At 42.0% G+C, this 26,258-nt stretch overlaps 1 protein-coding gene across 1 annotated transcript in view; it reads left to right on the top strand.

Moving 5' to 3' along the window:
- The window catches only part of LOC133090510 (chondroitin sulfate proteoglycan 4-like), a 57,118-nt gene that overhangs the window by 18,938 nt on the left and 11,922 nt on the right, over positions 1-26,258 (top strand). The window contains exon 5 of the mRNA XM_061188944.1: positions 14,577-14,749. Within this exon, the coding sequence (XP_061044927.1) occupies positions 14,577-14,585 (9 nt within the window). The 3' untranslated portion in view covers positions 14,586-14,749. The remainder of the gene's footprint in view (positions 1-14,576; positions 14,750-26,258) is intronic.

Genomic DNA, 26,258 nt, shown 5'->3' with positions numbered 1-26,258 from the left:
AGACCCAACACAGCCAAATAAATAAATATTAAAAAAAAGAAAATGGTAATCATTAAACTCCAAATGACTTTTAAGTAATATGAAGAAATCACATCTATCCTCAGAGCCAAATCTGATGAAGAAGATGGGTAACATAAAGCTAATATTTATTGAATGCTTACTATGTGCCAGATAAAGCTTTTTCTAAGCACTTGCAGAACTTAACTTACTCATTATACATAATAACTCTATTATTCCTAGTTCACTATTGAGGAAATTGAGGCACAGAGAAATTGAGAAATGTGCCCAAGGTTTCATAGGTGAAGTGGCATATCATGTCTGGTAGGTAAATGTAGGAATCCTATGTACTTTCTAATCTCCTTATCTCAAATTCTGTTTAGTTACAGTTAAGTTATTTCATAAACTGCCTTTTCTACTGAGAAGAACAGCCCCTTAGACCAGAGCGATTACCTAGTAAATTGCTTAGGATTGAATTTTTAAGCAAGTTGGTAACAAGTGTAGAAGATGATAAGGTTCTAGTCAGAGAGCAAAGAATGACACATAAGCTTGGGAGTGTGCACAGAGTTTCTGTGGGGAGGACATTTATAAATACAGAGAGAAATGAGAAAATCTAGTTAGTGATAAAGCCGCCATCTTTCGTTTTGGTGAAATATCACGTGACTGCAGGATTACAGAAACTCGAAACAGCCTAATTCCATCAGACCTGGTGTGACGTCTCAACAAGCACTTTAAACTCAGCATGTTCAAAACTGAACTCCTGCTCTTACTGCCAGATCCACTCCACCCGCAGCTGCCCTCGTTTCGGTTGACGGTGACTCCATCCTTCTAGTTGCTGAGACCCAGACCAGGTTCTTCTCACTGCCTTTCCTTCTTCTGCACCTCACCACACCCAGCTCGTCAGAAACTGTTGGCTCTATGGCCAACACACACCCAGAATGTCCCCGCTTCTCACCTCCTCTCCAGCTCCCCCCACTCTCTTCTTTCATCTCTCTCCAGGATTATTGCAGTCGCCTCCTAACTGTCGTCCTGCTTTTACCCTTGGCCTTCCAGAATCTGTCCTTGACACAGAAGCCACAGGGATCCGTTAAGACCTAAGTCAGACCAAGTTACACCTCACCTAAAGCCCCACGATGATCCCCCCTTGCACTCAAGTGAAGCCCAAGCTCTTCTGGTGGCCTTCAAGAGCCTGCGGGATTTGACCTTCCAGGCTGTGTCTGACTCGCCTCCGTCTACTCTTCATCTTGCTTGTTCTGGTCCCGCCACCCTGACCTCTTTGCTGCTCCTCAAACAGCTGAGGCTTGCTCCCACTGTAGGGCTGTTCCCTCTGCCTGTATGTTCTTCCCCACACGTCCACGTGGCTCCCCCCTCGCCTCCTTCCAGCTTTCCTCAGATGAGCCTCCTATCTAACACTCTCCCTCTCCTGAGTGTCTCATGTTGCTTCATTTAAAATGTTTTTCACAGCGCCTGTGACCCTCTAACAGACTATGTAATTCATTTCTTCATTATTTCTATTCTTTTATTCCCTGTATTCCCTTCTGCTCTCCTGCTGGAATGTACGCTCCACAAGGACAAGACTCTGTTTTACTGACGTATTGCAAACACCAGAACATTGCCTGGAATGTAGTAGATGCTCAAAAAATGATGAATTGTTGAATAATGTGAATAGATTTTAAATGTAACTGGAAAAATAGAGACTATTACTCAGAAAGAATTGCAATGAGCTACCAGCACAGCAAACATTATAAGGCCATAGGGACCAGATATTTGTTTTCCTGCAAGACAGGTAGGATAAAGGAGAATAATAAAAAATGTGCAGTGTGTGTTTTGCCCTCAAATATTTAAAAACTGATAAAATCATTCGCTTCTTAATGAATAGAAATCCTTAAATCGACCCTATGAGGTAGGTTCTGTGATTGAGATTCCACACAGAGTATTAGCACATGCCAGCCACACAGAAGGTACTTAGTAACCATCAGCTTTTATTGCTTTTATACTTTACATAAATGCATATGCAGTTTAAATAGTTAATTTTGAATACATAACGATGAATCCTATTTTTTACTGAATCCTCATAAACCTCATAAATCAAATAAACACTACAACATGCTCTGCATTTCATCTGGCATTTAATTACCTGTCTGTTTTGAATTAAGAATCTTCATGCTTTAAAAACTCGGTGAACGGCGTCAGTTTTTAAATCTTTGTGCAAGGGGCCAGGGTCTCATAGCTATTCAGTTTACTAGTGTTATATGATTGGAATTGGTCCTTTCAAGATCTGTGATTCTATTCTTTTTAAGGTGTGGGTGAATTCTGTCACTGAGATTACCAGTGGTGAGCTCTGTGCAGAAGATGGGGACTCCTCCCCGCAGGACCTTGCCTACTTGGTCTCTCCACCCAGCAATGGGCATTTGGCTCTCAAGTCCTTTCCTGGCCGAAGCATGCAGAACTTCACCCAGGCTCAAATCAATGAGGGTCAGCTAGTGTTTGTACACACTGGTATGTCACTGAGAAAAACAACGTGAAACTAAAATGTGTTTCAATCAGAGGTTAACATGTAGTCAAACCTAATAGCTGGTGAAGGAAAACCACAAGCCATCTAAAAACTTTGCAAACTCTATAATTTTTTAAAAAGTGACACAGTTTGGTAAGGTCAATAATGGCAAACATTAGAGGGTACCTGTAACTCACACGTGGCTTACTCACACTGTCGTGTAAGGCCTGTGCTCATATATATGCTTCTCAGAGAGCCTTTTCCTGACCACACACTAAAATAGCGTCTCTTCCATCACCCACTATCCCTTACCCTGGCTACCTGACATTGCAGTAGAGATTGATTTGTTCATTTGTTTGTTGTCTGTGTTCCCCACTAGAGTATAAGGGCTAGAAGAATAGGCTCTTTCGTTTGTGCTTACATCCTCAGCACAGTGACTAGAACATAGTAGGTGCTTAATACAAATTTATTGAAAGAATGAAATCATATTGAATACCTATTATGTGCCAGGTAATGTTCCAAATGCGAGGGATACATTAGTGAACACAACAGATGTATTTGTTAAATGAACACACGAATGAATGAATTAATATAACTGTAAATCTAAGAGACCCTGACATTAAAAGACTTTGTTTTCTTCCTTCTGGTCATCAGTAAATCAGTAGGCCAAATAGCCACTGTAAATCTGCAGAAGGGGTGATCTAACCTGCCTTTGTTTCCAGGCTACCCTTGTCAGTGGTCGCAGAGAGGAAGCCACCCATTCCCAGCCTGCAGGAGGAAATGGGGGGGGAGCATGAGCTTGGGGGCGCCTGATGGGAAAGCTAAAAGCCATATCTTTCCAGCCATTTTTAATTATCTTCTTTGAAAATACAGTAAAGAAAATAAAGATTAAAATCTTCTAAATTCAAATGTAGTAATTTCCTGATTATCTTTGCAGTTAAGTACAAAGAATCCCCAGATAATCTGAAAATCATTTACTATGTGACTGCTGTCATCTAGTGGTACCAAACCCGTAGTCCGGGGACCTGTTGGGGATTAGTTTTATTGCAACAAGATCCTAAATCCACCCACATATGTACCAAAGCATTATTTCTAGACTGAATGATCTTTTCCACATAAGTGTGTTTTTATTTTTTAATTGTGTGCAGATGCGCTCATTAGTAAAATACAATTTATGTAAAGGGACATTGAAGTGACAGGATGTTTCTGCCAATTATGTGTGGTTTTGATTAGTAGATACTAAAAATCCAGGTATTATTAGGCAAGGAACTAGGAAGTTTTTTATCTCTATGAAAGGATTATCTTATTTTCAAAATGGTGAGAACTACTGTAGAGACTTGCACAGGGGAGGTCTGGAATTTCTAAAACGATGCAGTTTGCAATGGAAAGGAGTTACTGACTCTCTGTCACATGCTAGGCACTGCAGAAGGTGCCGTCACATGATCCATTTCATTTAACCTGCAGAAGTTCTCTGTGTGAGCGGAAGTGATGACCCTGTTTCAGAGATGAAGAAACTGAGGCTCAGAAAATATAAGTTGGTCTGACCCTAAAGCTGGACTTTCTCCACTAGCTGCCACCCACTGAAGGCTAGAGTAGGTTGAAGAACTGGAGTTACCCTTTGCAATGAAGGATTAAAATATAAATTAGCTCTCTGGATTGATTTATTTGTTAAACTACCAGGTCAATATTTGCTTTTGGCAAGTAGAGAAAATAATTTCTCCTTAAAAAGCAGGAAGGAGGATTATAGTCAAGCTCTTTGAGAGTGAATCATTACATTTTGTAAATGGACTTGGAGGCAATAATAGCCTTCAAAGTGGCTGGAGCCCAGCTGCGGATGAGTCTTGCTGAAATCAGCTGGTTCTCCCTGCTACATCTGTCCATCAGCAGCCCCAAACAAAGACTTAGGTTTAATTAGTCTCTCTTAGCATTTATATTTGCAAAGGGCTCTGCCATTAATCTAATTCATTATTCCACATAACAACCTAAGTAGGTCGATAGACCCGAGAAGTGGAGGAGCTAAGTGATTTCAGGTTGCCCGTCTGAAAGTACAGTCAAGTCAGGAAGATCTGAGGTTGTACAGTAGAAAATCCACAGGTCACAGCTGCTTTCATGTTTCCCTCCTTCCCCCTCTTTCATCATAATTAGTATGATAGTTAGGGCATACCCAGTACACTGTTCTAGTATTTGTTTTGATATAATTCCTTTCGATTCCATTTCTATTTTGTTTCCAGATTCATGAAATGTTCAAAGTGCCTAATGGCAGAAAGCATTCTCTCCCTAATTTCACATTTAATTAAATACAATTTTCAAAGTGCTATTTCTAGTAAAAACGAGCAGACAAAGAAAAATAACATTTGGTTGTGGGCCTCTGCTCTGAATTAGGCAGACCCAGAATTCTCTTTCTCTGTGGTTTTTTTTTTTTTTTTTTTTGGCTGTTTTTTAAAATATGACTCTTGAGTGTTTTGGAAAAAAATTTTAAAGGCTGTAACCTTTTTTTTGGTGAGGAATCAGAACTCCCTGGGTTTGCTTAGATAACAGAGACTTGAGAGACCGTTAAGCCATCAGCCAGCCCTTTATTAAATCATGTTATTACAGGAGTAGTAGGTAATTGCAGAGTGAACCATGCCTCCTTTGTTTCCCTGCCACATGTCCCTGAGGGCAACAAAGAGGACATTTCTACCCATTACGTGATGCAGAGACCTGTGGGCCTGCAGATTTACTGCTGGATGAACAATTTCAAAGGGTGAGGGGGCCGTGATCATCAGGCTGTCTGCGTGGTGATCTTGCCTGGTGCTTTGGGAGTCAGATTGGTAAAGCACTCCCAGGAACGGGATCAATAGGGGGCCCGACTCAACTTCTGTTTCGCACATAAGTTAATTTATAACTTTTCTGATATCACTAATTGATCCCTTGACAGAAGTGTGGGAGTAGAATTCTCTTCTTGCAGGAATTTAACAAAACTGGGGCTGAGTCTTTCTCCACTTTTCTCTTTCCCCTCTTAGCAGAAAACAGCTAGTTTGAAATAGATGAATAATGGGAAATTATTTGGGGGGAGGGGCTAAGTGTTATTTACTTCCCTCTAGTTTTCATTTTCCTTATAATCAAGTAAGTGTTATCAGTAGTTCAGAAATTGCTAAGGGGTGTGTGTGTGTGTGTGTGTGTGTGTACATTGCATGCATGTATTACTTTTATTGGTATAAATTGATGCCAAAATAATAAAATGCAGGTGATGAACATGTTTTAAATTTTTAAAAAAATTTCTTGGTGGTAACATCTTTGCTTTCTTTTATTACTCTCAGGAGAGGGTGAGGCAGGAATATGCATTTTAGACCTTTATTGATGTTCTTTTAACTTTGTGTTTTGGCAATATTTGATTTGGTGAGCTCAGTGACTATTATCATACTCTCAAATTGATAGGGGTCACTTTGCAGGGGGATCAGGTGGGAGAGAAGGTGAAAGTGGGTGGCTTTTGCAAAACAACCAAATTGACCAGAATGTAATTTCTCCTTTTAAAGGAGCAATGTCAGGAGGCTTTAATTTTCAGGTTACAGATGGTTTGAACTTTGCACCACGACAAATTTTTAGTATCACAGCTCGAGCTCTGATCATTAGCTTAGAAGTAAACAGAGGACTGAGCATCTTTCCAGGTAAGATTTTAACTTCATTGAGTGTTTGGGTTTAAGTGTTTTTCAATTTATTTAGAAAGTTCTACCTGAATGGTATAAACTATCATCTTTTACTATAGAGTGCTATCAACAACAGTTACAAAGTCCCAGAAAGAATTGTCTCTTTGCAGGAATTTAGCAAAAGCAAGGCTGGGTCTCCCCCACCCCTCTCTTTCCTATCTCCTGTTCCTCAGAAGAGGGCATGTTGGTGAAGGGCAATGCGGGGAGGAATCTTTATGTTCCATGTGCACTTCCTTCCTGCTCTCTCCTTAGGGTCCTTAAAGAAGCAGGAGAGCCAGGCTCTGTCCTGACCATCTAGATCTTGGGGTTTTCGGTTTTGAATATAAAAACCCTGTGTATCAGGGGGACCATCAGGATTTCACTGAGTTCCTGCTTTGGGGCCCTGAAGCCTTTGGACTGCTTTTTGCCAAGAATGGAAAGATCTAAGGTAGCATCTCTGGCTCAGTACCCTCACTGCAGGAATAGAAAAAGATTTACCCAATGGCAGGGGTAATAAAAAAGGAGGAAAAAAATTTAAAACTTGTTATTTCTCAAAAAAAGCACTGAGGTAGACAGCACAGGAAATAATAAAATTTTATATTTCAGTTAAAAAAAAAACCCTGTGCATTGTAACTTGTTTAATTGATATGCATTTTCAGTCAAATATAGATGGAAAAAGACACTAATCATTTTATTAATTATGGCCACTCCATGGTTACTCTAGCCAGTTGTTCTCAAGCTCTGGGAAGATTTTAAAAATACCAGTGTCTCAGCCTCACCATACACCAGTTGAATGGGAGCCTTTGGAATGGGTCCTGGCCATCATTATTTATTTTAAGTCCCAGGTGGTTCTGAAGTACAGCCAGGACTGAGATCCATGGGGCTAGCATTGTACTAGTCTTTTAATCCTTACATCTATGTGAAATAGGTGATATATTCACAGCAAGCTGGCAGAATTTGTGGCTTAAAGAGATGATATAACCTGGCTATGCAACCAGGAAGTAGATAAAGCTTACATACCCTATTGTAGGGTATGTAGGTTACCTATTGTAACCCTAGAGAAAAAGGTTACTGTTTGTAACTTTAAAAAAAAAACAAGAATTTTAAGGAGAAATTTTGAAATTTTTAGGTGCTTTAAGCATTTGAGCTCACAAAAAGAAACCTTATCAAAATCCAATTGAAGATATGTTAATCCAGATTCTTCTCTTCTGAAGGCTTTTTATGTTCCATAATTTTTCTCTGAGAATAAGTGTGATGCTTCTATCGGGTTTTTCAAGGCAATTAGGGTGCCATTTAGTGTTTTAAAAAAGAAGCAAACTACTGCACCCTAAAATTCTGAAAATACAGCAATCTATTAAAAAGAGGGTCTAAAATCAGAGTAAATCTGGTTGCTGCAAAAGATTAAATACCTTTCATCTATTCCGGCGAAACTCTGGTTTAGTAATTGAAGACAGTTTTATTAGATTAAAGGGGAGTTACAGCCGCTACAGCTTAGAAAGTTTTGACATTCTGGCACCTGCTTTACTGAATATTAGTTTAGCAAGAAAAATATGTTGTTACCTTTGTGAAACTATGCAAAACATAGTTGTCACCTTTGCGGAACTATGCAAAACATGTAGTTTTCTTAGCCCTGTGTTTAATATTTGGACTCAGCCTGAGCAAACATCTCATTTCCCTTCCCAACATGCGCCGCGTCTGCCCTGCCCTGGCCTCCCTGTATCCTGTATCCAAGAACGCTCCACTGGAACTTGCACGTTATCCTCAGATTCCAAAGTGAGCTGTTTCATTTTCCAGCTCCCTCTCGCTCGTTAGTTCTGTTATTCTTGGTTTCTGTGTCGCCTTTTATCTCCAGACTGTGACTTATTTCCAACTCCAGCTCCTGGCCAGTAGGAAAGAAAATGGATTTTTATTGTATGTTTCCATCAGGTGGTTCTTACATTTGATCTGAGGTTGGATGGGTGTGGAATGAGAACAATAGAGCCACAGATTTTAGAGATGGGATGGACATTATGGGTCCCTTGGTCCAGTTGTTCTTGGCATTCTTCCTACCCTAACATCCCCAAGTAGCAGTGGCCCCCTCTGTTCTGCATCAGAATTTGTAGGTGTGGACATGCTTCTGAAGACCACATCTCCTCATCCTCTCTCCAGGACACAGTTGAGCCTTGCTCAGTCTGGCCCAGCAGCCTCCCGAGGATGTTGGTCCCTGATGCTGTGTGAAGCTGCAGGGATGATGATGACAGATGCCCCAGTCTTCTTCCCTCAGGACCCCCCATGTCAGGTCCTGCTGGGAGCAGACCCTGAGTGACCTCTGCCACCCTCATCTGTTAGCCAGCCCCTTGGCGGGGGGATGGGCGGCACTCCGTGTCCCACCTCTGGGGTGACTCCAGCTGTCAGCTGTCCGCTGTTGCTGTTCTTGTCAGACTCGAGTTGACCTATATGTTCTGAAATATCAGGGAAAATCTATTCCTTTTTATAGAGCTATGGATTTAATAGAACTATAATAGGAGAAAATCTATTCCTATTCTACAACAGATATTCAAATACTATTGATATCTATGTTTTTATAGTGTTTTATATTTTTTATCTCCTGAACTGAGTTGTTAGAAGGATTTAAACAAAATAATGTGTTTAAAACCAAGTTTTGATCATCTCTATTTGGCACGTAAAAAACACTGAGGCTTGGACAGGTTCAAAGTCATGTAACTAACTAATAGGAATCCTAAGCCCCAAGACCAAGCGCCGATGCCAACCCCAAACCCTGTGCTCAGATCGCAGCTCCTGTCCTTTCTGTACGTGCCTGTGTTCCAGGGCTGCCTCTATTTTAGAATATCAGTCCCCTGAGAATGAGACCATCATGGTGGCTATTTAGTTTGTCTCCTTCTTAATGTTACTGATGGATTGATATACACAACCAGGAAAAGATACATAGCAATTTAATAAACAACAATGATTATATGGAAATTTTGTGTGTTTTACTCTCTTGGATTATGGAAATACTGCAACCCAGAATTAGCCAACTTTTTTTTCACCCTCAGTGATCCCATGCCCATTGGGCCTTCCCCACCAGCCCAGCAGCCCGTGGCCATGCTATTGCCTCCTTTGCATATGCTGCCCTAAAAAGTGGCCCTGGCTCTAGACTTGTAAGAATTTGTAGCATTAGACAAGGTAGTGATAAGGATACTTAGTGGGTGAATGTTTTAAGGTTAGTCATAGCTTGTATGCCTTGCCAAATTTGAGAGTCACTCTTTAACTCAGTTATTTTAAAGCAGGAAGAACTATAGTTCTAAACAAGCTTTTTGCGCGTGTGAACTAAGAAAAGAAATTCACTCAATGTGTATTTTCATTTTGTTATTTTGTATATATACACACATAAATACACATACATACATATATATGTGCATATATATTTGTGTGTATGCGTGTGTGTGTTTATATATATATTCTATTTCTTTCAGGAAAATTTATTCCCCAGAAAGGAATTTTGTAACCAATTTTTTTCACCTTGAATGCCACCATTGAATGTGTTTGTTTATCTTTAGTGATGGCATTTTGGAACAAACTATGGCCTTAGGTCCTAGTCTTTCTGTGTATGCAAGTTGTACTTGGCTCTTTTACATAGAGTGTTGAGGAGGGGTTGACCTTGAGAGCTTTGTCAAACTGGTCTAGAATATAAGCTTACACAGACCTAGAGTTAAGTAACCAATCAGCGAAGGGTATTCATAGCAAACTGTGTGACTTCAATCCCCTTGGGGTTTGGTTATGATATAGACGGAATCATGTCTCACCAACGGGCCATCTGTCCTCCACGGTGGGAATTGAGGGAGAGAAGAAAGCAGAAGGAAGTCACAGCATGTTGCTAAAGGGTTTAGTGCAGAGATTTATAAAAACCTTTTAGTCAGATGGTCTCGAAACACTGGATTGAATATTGTAAGGCTTAGCAGGAGATAACCGAGAGCTATAAGAAAAGATTGTCCATCTTCAAGGAAAAAATTAAAGGCTTACTAAGTAGGGAAATAAGAGACTTATACTCGAGAGTACACTAATCATGCAAAATATATTATGCCAAGTGTCCAGTGAGGACGCAGACTGGGTGAGCTACTTGAGTTCAGGGGAGGAAAATTTCCTATAGACTGCAATGGTGAGGGAGATCTTGTTGGCCAGATGGGTCTTAGGCTGCCCCTGCAGAGGGAGTAGCATCATGATGGGTGACAACAAAGAGGGGTGAGCATACCAGAGAGGACAGCATAAATGCAGATGTGAAGCCCAGGGAAGAGGCAGGCTGTGTCTGGAAGGTGGAGAGCAGAATCTATCAGATTTCTTGCATGATTCCTCACATTTCCTAACTCAGATATCATTTTCAGCACTGAGCTCAAAGTAGTATAGTGTAGGCAATATAGTGTCAACTTTTTAATAATACTCCTTTCAGAGTCAGTGAGACCTACGTTTGACCATTAGGCAAGTTGCTTAACCTCTCCGAGCCTTATCATCCCTTCTTAGTGATGAGGAAACAAACACATACTTCTTAGGATTACCATGACATCTGAAAGAAAAGGCAAGACTGTGTTTGTGCTGTTTCCTGGTATATCTCTACTCCTTATTATAGGGCTTGTCACATACGAGGCACTTGATAATGTCTGTTGAAGAGATGCACAAGACCTCCTAGCCTGGTGACCATGAAACTCTTGCTGTTATGGTGGTGGTTGTTTTTCATGAAATAAACACAATAGGATATAAGTATGTTTCAGAAATGCTGTACTTAAAAGAAGGGTGAAAAAGATGTCTTTACTCCAAGACTTAGAGCCTTTAACGTGCTGATTTGCTCTTCAAATCTCCAAGAGGTACATATGGAGTGAGAGCTTGCCAAACAGATATGGTTGGAGTCCTTTTATTACCGCACTCCTTGTAGGACAGTTCTTCTGTGGAATATAGATTTAGGTGGGACCTTAGTGAACCCTTTCCCAAATTAAGTGCTTGAAGCTCATGGATGAAAATATCAATGCTTGGATGAAATGAGATGGGGTGGGGGGGAAATGAAGGCTCTTGATGCACTGGGCTGCATAGTAAGAGATGCTCATGGAGCAGTGACAACGTGGGGCCAGCTAGCCTTTCCGACCCAGCATGCTCCAGGTGACTGCTGACTAGCCACTAGACACTCTTCTGGGTTAGGAAGCCGGACAAGGGAATGAGGGATTAATATAACCTGGCTGAGAGGAAAGTACTCTTGGCCTGGAACATCTCTGGCAGCCTCTACCCCAAAAGGCTAAATAAGATAATGAAGTGATTCTTTTAAAGAGTCCCTCCCACCTACCCCCCCCCCACACACCTGCCAAAGGTGATCCTCGAGGTGAAGGAATAAATGAAAAGTTACGAGTCCTTTATAAGAAGGAAATAATTAAGAAGTCACGGTGGGGAAAAGTTCCAAAGCAAAACTGAAGATGAGAAGTTGGAGGCTGGGGAGCCCAGAAACTGCACACAAAAGAGGTATAATCCACTTGACAGGATGGGGGCCACCTTGGCAGGCAGCAGAGAGTGGGCCTCAGTTATGACTTTCTGTAATGTTGACTAAGCATACAGAATAATTCCTCTTGGCCTCCCCGGGGTGACCTCACATCCTGGGTTCCCAGCTCCAGAAGCTAGAAGGTGGCAGTGACCGCAAAACTTTCAGCAGCAAGGACTAAGAGAAATGTGGGAGGGAGTTAAAGCATCTTTGTGTGCGTGTGACAACCAAGGTTGTACCAAGGCAGTCCTGAACCTGGGGCAGAACTGTGTTCCTGAGGCTGATATGTCCAGGTACTCCTTCTGCCTACCCCTCAGGAGCCCCAGGACCTAGTGCCTATCTCAGGAGCTCCGGTATTTTATTTTATCTTATTTTATTTTATTTTATTTTGTCTTTTGTTTTTCAGCTTTATAGAGGTATAATTGACAAATAAAATTGTAAGATATCTGAACTATACAACCTGATGATTTGATTTATGTATACATTGTGAAAAGATTCCCCACCCCCATCCAGTTAATGAATACATTCATCACTTCACATATTTACTTTTTTCTTTTCAGTTCTACTCTCTTCGCAAATTTCAATTATACAATATAATGTTAACTATAATCACCATGTTATACATCAGATCCTCAGACCTTATTTATCTTATAACTGAAAGTTTATACCCTTTTAGCAAACTCTCATCATTTCCTTCACCCCCAGCCCTGTGGCAACCACTTTCCAATCTCTGTTTTTATGAGTTTGACTTTTTTTTTTAAAGATTCCACATATAAGTAATACCATGCAGTATTTGTCTTTCTCTGTCTGGCTTGTTTCACTTAGCTTGGTGCCCTCTAGCTTCATCCATGTTGTTGCAAATGACAAGATTTCCTTCTTTTTTAAGGCTGAATAATATTCCATTGTGTGTGTGTGTGTGTGTGTGTGTGTGTGTGTGTATATCACATTTTACAACATTTTCTTGATCCATTCATCCACTGATTGACATTTAGGTTGTTTCCATACCTTGACTATTTTGAGTGATGGTGCAATAAACATGGGAGTACAGATTTCTCTTTGAGATAATCATTTTGTTTCCTTTGAATATATACCCAGAAGTGGGATTTCTGGATCATATGGTAGTTCTACTTTTAATTTCTTGAGGAACCTCCATACTATTTTCTATATGGCTGCACCAATTTACATTCCCACCAACAGTGCACAAGGGTTCCCTTTTCTCCACATCCCTCATTAGCATTTGTTCTTTCATGTCTTTTTGATAATGGACATCTTAACAGGTGTGAGGTGATATCTCATTGTGGTTTTGACTTGCATTTCCCTGATGATTAGCATTGATGAGCACCTTTTCATGTGCCTGTTGCCTATTTGTAAGTCTTCTTTGGAAAAAATATCTATTTAAGTCATTTGCCCATTTTAAAATTGGGTTGTTTGGGGTTTTTTGCTACTAAGTTGTATGAGATCCTTGTATATTTTGGATATTAACCCTTTATCAGATATGTGGTTTGCAAATATTTTCTCCCATTCCATAGGTTGCCTTTTCATTTTGTTGATGGTTTCCTTTGCTGAGTAGATGTAGTCCCACTTGTTATTTTTGGTTTTGTTGTCAGGTATTTTAAAGGGAACCTCTAAATTAAAGGCTCAGAACAATCTTTGCATGTTTGAAAATCTTACTGAAAGCTGGCTTCCTCGTGTATTAGCTGTAGTCAAGGTCCTGCCTTTAAGCACCTAATGTGGTTTAAATACTGCAGTCGGTGGCCCTCACTCTCCAAGGCTATAATGGCTGAGTCAGGAAAGCAAATTGAATGTCATTTAGGAGGCTTAGTTATTATTGGGTGATTGGCTCAACTTCATAGACAATTTATAAAGTGCCAACTCCAAGAGCTAGTGCAAGGCCCCTGTGCAAGACCTAATGCTAAAGCCCTTTAGCAAGGGCTAAAACAGAAAAGAGAAGGTGAGATTCTGGGCCAGGATGACTAAATCTCTCTCAGATCTGCCATCTTATCAGGTTGGGGATATTCCCTAAACCCATGCAAAGTAAAGCGATAGAAACTCTAGCCCTATATTCCGCAAACTGTGGTCCATGGACCTCTAGTCTGTGAACTGATAAGAATGGGAAGTGAAAGGAGGTGTTTAGAAAATTTTATAGCAATTTGACATTGTTGTGACATTTTATGGTATTTTATAAAATTATTGGTCCACAATGGATTTGGTGGGAAACACTGATCCTTCACTACAGAGTATTTGAGAAGCACTGCGCTAACCTGAATGCCCCCAAATCTCTCTGGCCCTTAGTTATCAATGAGGTCACATTAGCACACTGACCTCTCACTGGTTCTTCTTCCCTTAACATCCACACAGGCCCTTCCCTCCCCACGTTGTCCATGCAACCTGCACATCTGGGGGCTCCTCTGGAGACCGCTACCATTTGTTTCAGAGCCAACCTCTCCCCCAGGCATCCACAGATGGACACTCCATCGAGCACCTGCAGCCACTGTCAGGCCAGGACGCGTCTGTCCTCCCAGGGAGGGTGCTATCTCCTCTCCTCTCTGTGCACAGAGCCGGCGCCCCCTTCCTGTGCACAGAGCCGGCGCCCCCTTCCTGTGCTCAGAGCCGAGCTGGGTGTCACTCGCCTGGCGTTGCCTTCTTTCTCTCGAGATCAGTTAGACATGCAGGACTGCGGGGGCCGAGGGGCTCTTTTCATGGGATTTTCCTCCTTCATCTCTGGCCCCCGTAGCAAAGCACATCCACACACAGCAGCCGCATGGATCTGTTGGCCCCTCAGAGCCCAATTTCAAGTTCGAGCTAGCCAGCCCCCCGTACATAACTACGTGTTTTCCAGTTTTCAGGGGTCTGTAAAGATCATTTCATTAACCATAGCCTTCATATGTTTTACACTTACATGCATGTGTCAATCTTCACTTAGGTTCCATGAAGCCCCTTTCAGCTCGTGACCTGAGAGCTGCGACCAATGACGTGGACAGTGCAGGAAACAGAACTATGACCTTTACAGCTGTAAGTTCCCCTAGACTCGGGAGGTTGGTGCGAGTCAATTCTGACAACAGCACAGAGGATGTTTCCGTGTTTACGCAGCATCTGGTGAGTCCCGACATCTGTCCGTGCAGCTGGGCAGGGCTGGGCGTCTCTGCAGGGCGGACCCCTCGCTTGTCCTCATCCTGTGAAGCCAAGCAGACGTGCCCATTTGCCCAGGCAGTTACTCATTCCCGCTGTGCCGGTTTTAAAACCAGACGCTTTGTAGTGAGCACAGGATGGGACACAGTTGTCAGAAGGCACCAAGCAAATTCAAACGCTGTGTCTAATAAGTAAGAAGGGATCCTTTTATCACTAAAGATGAATTTAAAAGGAAACCCAAAGCAGAGTTGCAGGAGTAAATCCTACAGGATATGTCTGTCCATTTATGCTTAATATGTAAAATTATATACATAATTTCATGTATTGTTGTGCTTATATAAATATGTACGTATGTAAGGCGAGGGTGTGTATTTAAGCTGCACCCAGAGCCATCTGTTTCCAACTTCACTGGTGCTTTACCACTATCACCATCCACATGCCCTCTTTTAAATGCATAAGCCTTCAAGTCTTTTGATTTTTTTTTTTTTTTTGCATCCTAGGAATCTGACTGACTGGTCATGTTTGCTTCTATGTGATTTCATTTTCTAAATGTCTATGTTTCCAAACCGTCTTCTTGCATATAACTTTTCTTGCTTGCCATTCAGCTTTCTTTTTCCATTCTTAAACTGTGTGTACAGGGATCTGATAGCTGATCTGTCTATAGCTTTACATGACTAAGGAATAAAAATCCAAAGTCAAGTTTAGAGGAAATAGCCAGAGTGAACCACATGTCTGCCCTTTAACCGTTGAGCCATTTTTCTCCAGGGTGATGTGGCAGAATTGAATTTAGCTTTTGCTTTGCTATCGCCTTTGTCTGGGGTGCATTTAAGGGAACAGATCGTGAGGTTAGCAGAAGTTCTGGAAGTGACACTGAAAAGAGGAAGTATAAATTCTCTAGTTAACAGATGAACTCTGGAGGAAGAAGAAAGGGATTAGGGTGAAAACTGCATTGTGTGTGGGAGCTTAATGTGCCCAAAGGCATCAAAACCTGCCCAGGTACAGCTTACATTTTGAATACTAGCAAGAATGATGTCAGTCATATTAAGATGCCTTGCATCTAGCCCTAGTTCTTTTTTTTTTTTTAATAAATTTATTTATTTTATTTATTTTATTTTTGGCTGTGTTGGGCCTTCCCTGCTGCACGCGGGCTCCCTCTAACCGCGGCAAGCGGGGGCCAATCTTCGTTGCATTGCACAGGCTTCTCGTTGCGGTGGCCTCTCCTGCCGCGGAACACAGGCTCTAGACGCATGGGCTTCAGTAGTTGTGGCTCGCAGGCTCTAGAGTGCAGGCTCAGTAGTTGTGGCGCACGGGCCCAATTGCTCCGCGGCACGTGGGATCCTCCCGGACCAGGGCTCGAACCCATGTCCCCCGCACTGGCAGGCAGACTCTCAACCACTGCGCCACCAGGGAAGCCCTAGCCCTAGTTCTTTAAAAAAAAAATATTTTTTGATGATGATCATTTCGAGCATTAGTTTCCACTACTTTTCATTGCAAATATATAATATTTTAGATTAATATGGTCTAAATAGGCTTTAGTGGATATGGTAGCCGAGATCCACTAGGTTATGCTGCAGTACCAAACAACTCCCCAGTCTCAATGGCTTACAATAGCAAAAGCTTATTTCTCACATATGTTGCACATGGCCTGTGGGTTAGCTGTGGGTTTGCTCTACATCTGTCCCTTATTCCAGGGTCCACATTGAAGGAGCAATCCCTCTCTTGGGCATTGCTGTATTTGCAGCAGGGGGAAAAGAAGTGATGGTGGAAGCATGCGACAACTCCACACGTTTATGCTTGGAAGTGCCATGTAACACTGTGCTCACGTCTCATTGACTAAAGAATGTCACGTGAGCAAGCCTGGTGTCAGTGGTGTAGGGAAGGATAACCATCTCATAGGGAGGAGACACTGAAGCAATAGAACAGTCCACCACGGTGGGCTAGCCTGGTAATCACAAAATAGCTTATGATACACTGAGAGTACATTTTCCTGTAAAAACAAACCGCCCTCACAGACAACACATTTGTCAGCAGGAATTAAAGCCCCAAGCTAGTTATAAGGTCATAGGGCAGGCAAAGTCTTGATTGATTGGAATCCAATTATTTTAAGGTTTTATTTTTCCTCTCATTATTCCTTCTACTTTACGAACCAAGAGGCGAGTGTCAAGAAGACGTATCATCAGTGGCAGGTGGTAGTCTGTGGGTGATGTGTTGCCGTGGGGCTCAGGGCTGTAAAGGGCCTGCAGAGGGGTGTCTGGGATGAGGGGCATTAGAACCCTCTGTCGGTCCTCGTGGAGGCAGGGGCAGGCTCCAGTGTGGAGGCACAGCCTGGGCAATGTCACAAGTCAGGCGTGGTGAGAGAGGAGTGTGATCTCCTTCTCGAGTGGACCAGGAAAGCAGCCCTTCTCACCACACACAGCCCTTTCCTCTCCAAAGCATGCCGTGCCAGTGGCCTGGCCCAGTGCTTTGACTCAAGGGACAGAGGAGAGCCCCTTTTGTGGTATACGAGGCATCAGACTGTATATCAGGCCGTTTATGCAAGTGCACTCCTGGATGTGACAATTCCTGTCTCCCCAAAGCAGCGTCTAAGATATATGTAGAGTCTGTAGGAATTCAGCACAGCAGCCCACGCTCTCTGCCTTTGGTGTGTGAGTGTGGAGAGAGAATATAATTTGGGAATTGGGCGCCTTGTTGCTGCTCCTTGATCCACTGCTGACCATTGATGACTGAGGACAGTGCCTTGGCCTCTAAGGTCGGAAGATCTGGATTAACTCTGTGAGTTATGGCAAATGACATATCTTTTAATCCTCAGTTTCCTCATCTGTAAAAGGGGGAAAATAGTAGTAATGATAATTGAAATCATTTTGAACATTCCACATGTCCCAGGTGCCATTCTAAGCTTTGTTCTATACTACTCATTATGTCACTTTACAGGCTTGGATCCTAAAGCACAGGGAAGTTAAGCAACTCACCCGCCGCTACACAGCTGAGAAGTGGCAGAGTCAGGATTTGAACTCAGGGTCTCGACTACTTTCCTCTTGGCCATAATGAATTAACACAGAAAGTGAATACAAAATGTTTAGCACACAGCCCCACATGTAGCAGATGCTAAATAAATAGTAGCTAAGGCTGTTGTGATTATCTTTTTGCCCTTGAAAATGTGAGAGGTTCCTTTCCTCTCATAGTAGCCAAAGGACTAGTTTCACGGGGCAGGCAATTTTCTGGGACACTGGAATTGGCTGCTGTGTTTACCCTAATGTGCTGCAGTGATTTAATGAATGGAAATGAGGTCATTAGAAGAAAATGACATTTACTTCACCCTGTAACCTGCTTACTGTTTCCCTTTGTTGGAGAGTCCCTGGTGTTCTGGAATACATTTCCTTGAGTGATGACGAGAGGAGGTGGCTGAGGAAAACGTCAGGTGGCCTCATGCCTGGATTCAGCAGTACTTCATCCTGGGCCCGAGCACAGGCTGGAGACACAATGAGGCCTGGGGCTGGGGCAGCCCCAAATATCCCACCCCAGAGGGTCCGGGCAAGGAAGACCCAGTGGCAGGACTCCTCACCAGAGCAGCTGAGAGCTGCTGTACAAAGTTGAGGTGCTTTTGCAGGATATGTTTGGCTAAATTTATAAACGTCTATGAATAAATTTCATTGAAATACCCTGTCTTCCCTTCCACTTCAGTAGTCATGAAGAACATCAGTAATGTGGGGAGAGGAGAAAGTGCAGAGGAAACTCTGCAAGGATATAAACGCAAATGCTAACTCTGGCTCTTTCAGTGTGTATGGTTTTATGAGTATCAAAATATCACGTGCTTATTGTAAAAATAAAATTAGGAAACAGTAAAGCAGAAAATTCATATTGAAAAAGACTAGGGCATCATCAATAAATTCAGTACAATTGGTGTTCACCTGAAGGCGTTCCAATTCCATTTAGCTTGTGTGTTCAGAAGGCACATTTTAATTTGTGACTTGGGAAGAAGAAGAAACTTATTATCTCCCTGACTTTCCTCTTTTCAGGTCCTGTCTCCTTCTTCACATGCAAATGGAATGTGAATCTTTTCCTAAAATCTGCAGTTTTATGGCCCGTGTCAAACAGGACCTTGGTCAAACTCTCAGCCATTTTATGATGGCTCAGTTTCCTCCCCAGCAGCTCCAGAACATTTTGGGAAGTAAAAGAAAGGGTGGGACAGGTTTTGGAGGCAGTGAAGATGATGAAGACATTTTTTCTGAAATTACTTAACAGGGACATTTATTGAACACATATTATGTGCTTTGACTAGTCCTCTTCAGTCTAGTTGGTGAGAAGAGATATTAACAGAGGAAACAATTTTCATTGTAAAAGGAGCTCAGAGCTGTTCAGCTATGCTCATGTAATCAAATGGCTTCAATTGCTTTTTAGCTTTCTAGATCAGTTTTTCTAATTTCAAGAGTCAGTTCCAGGATTAGGCAAGATGGCGGAAGAGTAAGACGCGGAGATCACCTTCCTCCCCACAGATACATGAGAAATACATCTACACGTGGAACTGCTCCTACAGAACACCCACTGAACGCTGGCAGAAGACGTCAGACCTCCCAAAAGGCAAGAAAATCCCCACGTACTTGGGTAGGGCAAAAGAAAAAAGAAATAACAGAGACAAAAGAATAGGGACGGGACCTGCACCAGTGGGAGGGAGCTGTGAAGGAGGAAAGGTTTCCACACACTAGGAAGCCCCTTCGTGGGCAGAGACTGCGGGTAGCAGAGGGGGGAAGCTTCGGAGCCACGGAGGAGAGCGCAGCCACAGTGGTGCGGAGGGCAAAGCGGAGATTCCCGCACAGAGGAGCGGTGCCGACCAGCACTCACCAGCCCGAGAGGCTTGTCTGCTCAGCCGCCGGGGCGGGCGGGGCCTGGGAGCTGGGGCTCGGGCTTCGGTGCTAGCCGGGAGGGAGTCCGGGAAAAAGACTGCAGCTGCCAAAGAGGCAAGAGAATTTTTCTTGCCTCTTTGTTTCGCGGCGCGCAAGGAGAGGGGATTCAGAGCGCCGCCTAAACGAGCTCCAGAGACGGGCGCGAGCCGCGGCTATCAGCGCGGATCCCACAGCAACAGGGACGCAGAGGGAAAAACGGAGAGATTCCCGCACAGAGGCTCGGCGCCGAGCAGCACTCACCAGCCCGAGAGGCTTGTCTGCTCACCCGCCGGGGCGGGCGGGGGCTGGGAGCTGAGGCGCGGGCTTCGGTCGGATCCCAGGGAGAGGACTGGGGTTGGCTGCGTGAACACAGCCTGAAGGGTCTAGCGCACCACAACTAGCCGGGAGGGTGCACGAGAAAAAGTCTGCAGCTGCCGAAGAGGCAGGAGACTTTTTCTTGCCTCTTTGTTTCGCGGCGTGCAAGGAGAGGGGATTCAGAGCGCCACTTAAACGAACTCCAGAGACGGGCGCGAGCCGCGGCTATCAGCGCGGACCCCAGAGACGGGCATGAGACGCTAAGGCTGCTGCTGCCGCCACCAAACAGCCTGTGGGCGAGCACAGGTCATTCTCCACACCGCCCCTCCCGGGAGCCTGTGCAGCCCGCCACGGCCAGGCTCCCGTAATCCGGGGACAACTTCCCCGGGAGAGCGCACGGCGCGCCTCAGGCTGCTGCAACGTCACGCCGGCTTCTGCCGCCGCAGGCTCGCCCCGCCTCCTCCGTACCGCTCCCTCCCCCCGGCCTGACTGAGCCAGAGCCCCTGAATCAGCTGCTCCTTTAACCCCGTTCTGTCTGGGCGGGGAACAGACGCCCTCAGGGGACCTACATGCAGAGGCGGGTCCAAATCCAAAGCTGAACCCCGGGAGCTGTACGAACAAAGAAGAGAAAGGGAAATCTCTCCCAGCAGCCTCAGAAGCAGCGGATTAAAGCTCCACAAACAACTTGATGTGCCTGCATCTGTTGAATACCTGAATAGACAACGAATCATCCCAAATTTAGGAGATGGACTTTGGGAGCAGGATATATTAACTTTTCCCCTTTTCCTTTTTTTTGTGAGTGTAGATGTGTATGCTTCTGGGTGAGATTTTGTCTGTATAGCTTTGCTCTCACCGTTAGTCCTAGGGTTAGGTCCGTCCGTTTTTTTTTTTTTTTTTTTTTGGCTTAAAAATTTTTTTTTCCCTAATAAATGTTTTCTTAATAATTTTTTCCTTATTTTCTATTTTTAAAAAAATTTTTAATAAGTTTTTTCATATTTTTTATTTTAAAAAATTAAAAAATTTTTTTTCTTAATAAATTTTTTCTAAATAATTTTTTTCTTATTTTTAGTATAAAAAATTAATAAATCTATTTTTAAAAATTAAAAAAAAATTTTTTTCTTAATAAATTTACTCTTAATAATTTTTTTTCTTATTTTTTATTATAATTGCTTTATTTTATTTTATTTTATCCTCTTTTTTTCTTTCTTTCCATTTTTTCTCCCTTTTATTCTGAGCCGTGTGGATGAAAGGCTCTTGGTGCTCCAGCCAGGCATCAGGGCTGTGCCTCTGAGGTGGGAGAGCCAACTTCAGGACACTGGTCCACAAGAGACCTCCCAGCTCCACGTAATACCAAACGGCGAAAATCTCTCACAGATCTCCATCTCAACATCAAGACCCAGCTTCACTCAACGACCAGCAAGCTACAGTGCTGGACACCCTATGCCAAACAACTAGCAAGAGAGGAACACAGCCCCATCCATTAACAGAGAGGCTGCCTAAAATCATAATAAGGCCACAGACACCCCAAAACACACCACCAGACGTGGACGAACCCACCAGAAAGACAACATCCAGCCTCATCCACCAGAACACAGGCACTAGTTCCCTCCACCAGGAAACCTACACAACCCACTGAACCAACCTTAGCCACTGGGGACAGATACCAAAAACAACGGGAACTACGAACCTGCAGCCTGTGAAAAGGAGACCCCAAACACAGTAAGATAAGCAAAATGAGAAGACAGAAAAACACGCAGCAGATGAAGGAGCAGGGTCAAAACACACCAGACCTAACAAATGAAGAGGAAATAGGTAGTCTACCTGAAAAAGAATTCAGAATAATGATAGTAAGGATGATCCAAAGTCTTGGAAATAGAATAGACAAAATGCAAGAAACATTTAACAAGGACGTAGAAGAACTAAAGAGGAACCAAGAAACGATGACAAGCACAATAAATGAAATTAAAAATACTCTAGATGGGATCAATAGCAGAATAACTGAGGCAGAAGAACGGATAAGTGACCTGGAAGATAAAATGGTGGAAATAACTACTGCAGACCAGAATAAAGAAAAAAGAATGAAAAGAACTGAGGACAGTCTCAGAGACCTCTGGGACAACATTAAACGCACCTACATTCGAATTATAGGGGTCCCAGAAGAAGAAGAGAAAAAGAAAGGGACTGAGAAAATATTTGAAGACATTATAGTTGAAAACTTCCCTAATATGGGAAAGGAAATAGTTAATCAAGTCCTGGAAGCACAGAGAGTCCCATACAGGATAAATCCAAGGAGAAACACACCAAGACACATATTAATCAAACTATCAAAAATTAAATATAAAGAAAACATATTAAAAGCAGCAAGGGAAAAACAACAGATAATACACAAGGGCATCCCCATAAGGTTAACAGCTGATCTTTCAGCAGAAACGCTGCAAGCCAGAAGGGAGTGGCAGGATATACTTAAAGTGATGAAGGAGAAAAACCTACAACCAAGATTACTCTACCCAGCAAGGATCTCATTCAGATTTGATGGAGAAATTAAAACCTTTACAGACAAGCAAAAGCTGAGAGAGTTCAGCACCACCAAACCAGCTTTACAACAAATGCTAAAGGAACTTCTCTAGGCAAGAAACACAAGAGAGGGAAAACACCTACAATAACAAACCCAAAACATTTAAGAAAATGGGAATAGGAACATACATATCGATAATTACCTTAAATGTAAATGGATTAAATGCTCCCACCAAAAGACACAGACTGGCTGAATGGATACAAAAACAAGACCCATATATATGCTGTCTACAAGAGACCCACTTCAGACCTAGAGACACATACAGACTGAAAGTGAGGGGATGGAAAAAGATATTCCATGCAAATGGAAATCAAAAGAAAGCTGGAGTAGCAATTCTCATATCAGACAAAATAGACTTTAAAATAAAGACAATTACAAGAGACAAAGACGGACACTATATAATGATCAAGGGATCGATCCAAGAGGAAGGTATAACAATTGTAAATATTTATGCACCCAACATAGGAGCACCTCAATACATAAGGCAAATACTAACAGCCATAAAAGGGGAAATCGACAGTAACACAATCATAGTAGGGGACTTTAACACCCCACTTTCACCAATGGACAGATCATCCAAAATGAAAATAAATAAGGAAACACAAGCTTTAAATGATACATTAAACAAGATGGACTTAATTGATATTTATAGGACATTCCACCCAAAAACAACAGAATACACATTTTTCTCAAGTGCTCATGGAACATTCTCCAGGATAGATCATATCTTGGGTCACAAATCAAGCCTTGGTAAATTTAAAAAAATTGAAATCGTATCAAGTATCTTTTCCGACCACAACGCTATGAGACTAGATATCAATTACAGGAAAAGATCTGTAAAAAATACAAACACATGGAGGCTACACAATACACTACTTAATAACGAAGTGATCACTGAAGAAATCAAAGGGGAAATCAAAAAATACCTAGAAACAAATGACAATGGAGACACGACGATCCAAAACCTATGGGATGCAGCAAAAGCAGTTCTAAGAGGGAAGTTTATAGCAATACAAGCCTACATCAAGAAACAGGAAACATCTCGAATAAACAACCTAACCTTGCACCTAAAGCAATTAGAGAAAGAAGAACAAAAAACCCCAAAGCTAGCAGAAGGAAAGAAATCATAAAGATCAAATCAGAAATAAATGAAAAAGAAATGAAGGAAACAATAGCAAAAATCAATGAAACTAAAAGCTGGTTCTTTGAGAAGATAAACAAAATTGATAAACCATTAGCCAGACTCATCAAGAGAAAAAAGGAGAAGACTCAAATTAATAGAATTAGAAATGAAAAAGGAGAAGTAACCACTGACACTGCAGAAATACAAACGATCATAAGAGATTACTACAAGCAACTCTATGCTAATAAAATGGACAACCTGGAAGAAATGGACAGATTCTTAGAAATGCACAACCTGCCGAGACTGAACCAGGAAGAAATAGAAAATATGAACAGACCAATCACAAGCACTGAAATTGAAACTGTGATTAAAAATCTTCCAACACACAAAAGCCCAGGACCAGATGGCTTCACAGGCGAATTCTATCAAACATTTAGAGAAGAGCTAACACCTATCCTTCTCAAACTCTTCCAAAATATTGCAGAGGGAGGAACACTCCCCAACTCATTCTACGAGGCCACCATCACCCTGATACCAAAACCAGGCAAAGATGTCACAAAGAAAGAAAACTACAGGCCAATATCACTGATGAACATAGATGCAAAAATCCTCAACAAAATACTAGCAAACAGAATCCAACAGCACATTAAAAGGATCATACACCATGATCAAGTGGGGTTTATTCCAGGAATGCAAGGATTCTTCAATATACGCAAATCAATCAACATGATACATCATATTAACAAATTGAAGGAGAAAAACCATATGATCATCTCAATAGATGCAGAGAAAGCTTTCGACAAAATTCAACACCCATTTATGATAAAAGTCCTGCAGAAAGTAGGCATAGAGGGAACTTTCCTCAACATAATAAAGGCCGTATATGACAAACCCACAGCCAACATTGTCCTCAATGGTGAAAAACTGAAACCATTTCCACTAAGATCAGGAACAAGACAAGGTTGCCCACTCTCACCACTATTATTCAACATAGTTTTGGAAGTGTTAGCCACAGCAATCAGAGACGAAAAAGAAATAAAAGGAATCCAAATCGGAAAAGAAGAAGTAAAGCTGTCACTGTTTGCAGATGACATGATACTATACATAGAGAATCCAAAAGATGCTACCAGAAAACTACTAGAGCTAATCAATGAATTTGGTAAAGTAGCAGGATACAAAGTTAATGCACAGAAATCTCTTGCATTCCTGTATACTAATGATGAAAAATCTGAAAGTGAAATTAAGAAAACACTCCCGTTTACCATTGCAACAAAAAGAATAAAATACCTAGGAATAAACCTACCCAAGGAGACAAAAGACCTGTATGCAGAAAATTATAGGACACTGATGAAAGAAATTAAAGATGATACAAATAGATGGAGAGATATACCATGTTCTTGGATTGGAAGAATAAACATTGTGAAAACGACTCTGCTACCCGAAGCAATCTACAGATTCAATGCAATCCCTATCAAACTACCACTGGCATTTTTCACAGAACTAGAACAAAAAATTTCACAATTTGTATGGAAACATAAAAGACCCCGAATAGCCAAAGCAATCTTGAGAACGAAAAATGGAGCTGGAGGAATCAGGCTCCCTGACTTCAGACTATATTACAAAGCTACAGTAATCAAGACAGTTTGGTACTGGCACAAAAACAGAAATATAGATCAATGGAACAGGATAGAAAGCCCAGAGATAAGCCCACGCACATATGGTCACCTTATCTTTGATAAAGGAGGCAAGCATATACAGTGGAGAAAAGACAGCCTCTTCAATAAGTGGTGCTGGGAAAATTGGACAGGTACATGTAAAAGTATGAAATTAGAACACTCCCTAACACCATACACAAAAATAAACTCAAAATGGATTAAAGACCTAAGTGTAAGGCCAGACACTATCAAACTCTTAGAGGAAAACATAGGCAGAACACTGTATGACATAAGTCACAGCAAGATCCTTTTTGACCCAGGTCCTAGAGAAATGGAAATAAAAACACAAATAAACAAATGGGACCTAATGAAACTTAAAAGCTTTTGCACAGCAAAGGAAACCATAAACAAGACCAAAAGACAACCCTCAGAATGGGAGAAAATATTTGCAAATGAAGCAACGGACAAAGGATTAATCTCCAAGATTTACAAGCAGCTCATGCAGCTCAATAACAAAAAAACAAACAACCCAATCCAAAAATGGGCAGAAGACCTAAATAGACATTTCTCCAAAGAAGAGATACAGATTGCCAACAGACACATGAAAGAATGCTCAACATCATTAATCATTAGAGAAATGCAAATCAAAACTACAATGAGGTATCATCTCACACCGGTCAGAATGGCCATCATCAAAAAATCTAGAAACAATAAATGCTGGAGAGGGTGTGGAGAAAAGGGAACACTCTTGCACTGTTGGTGGGAATGTAAATTGATACAGCCACTATGGAGAACAGTATGGAGGTTCCTTAAAAAACTAAAAATAGAACTACCGTATGACCCAGCAATCCCACTACTGGGCATATACCCTGAGAAAACCATAATTCAGAAAGAGTCATGTACCAAAATATTCACTGCAGCTCTGTTT

The sequence above is a fragment of the Eubalaena glacialis genome, chromosome 4 (assembly GCF_028564815.1).
Source record: "Eubalaena glacialis isolate mEubGla1 chromosome 4, mEubGla1.1.hap2.+ XY, whole genome shotgun sequence".
Taxonomy (NCBI): Eukaryota; Metazoa; Chordata; class Mammalia; order Artiodactyla; family Balaenidae; genus Eubalaena; species Eubalaena glacialis.
This window is presented reverse-complemented; position numbering and strand designations above follow the sequence as displayed.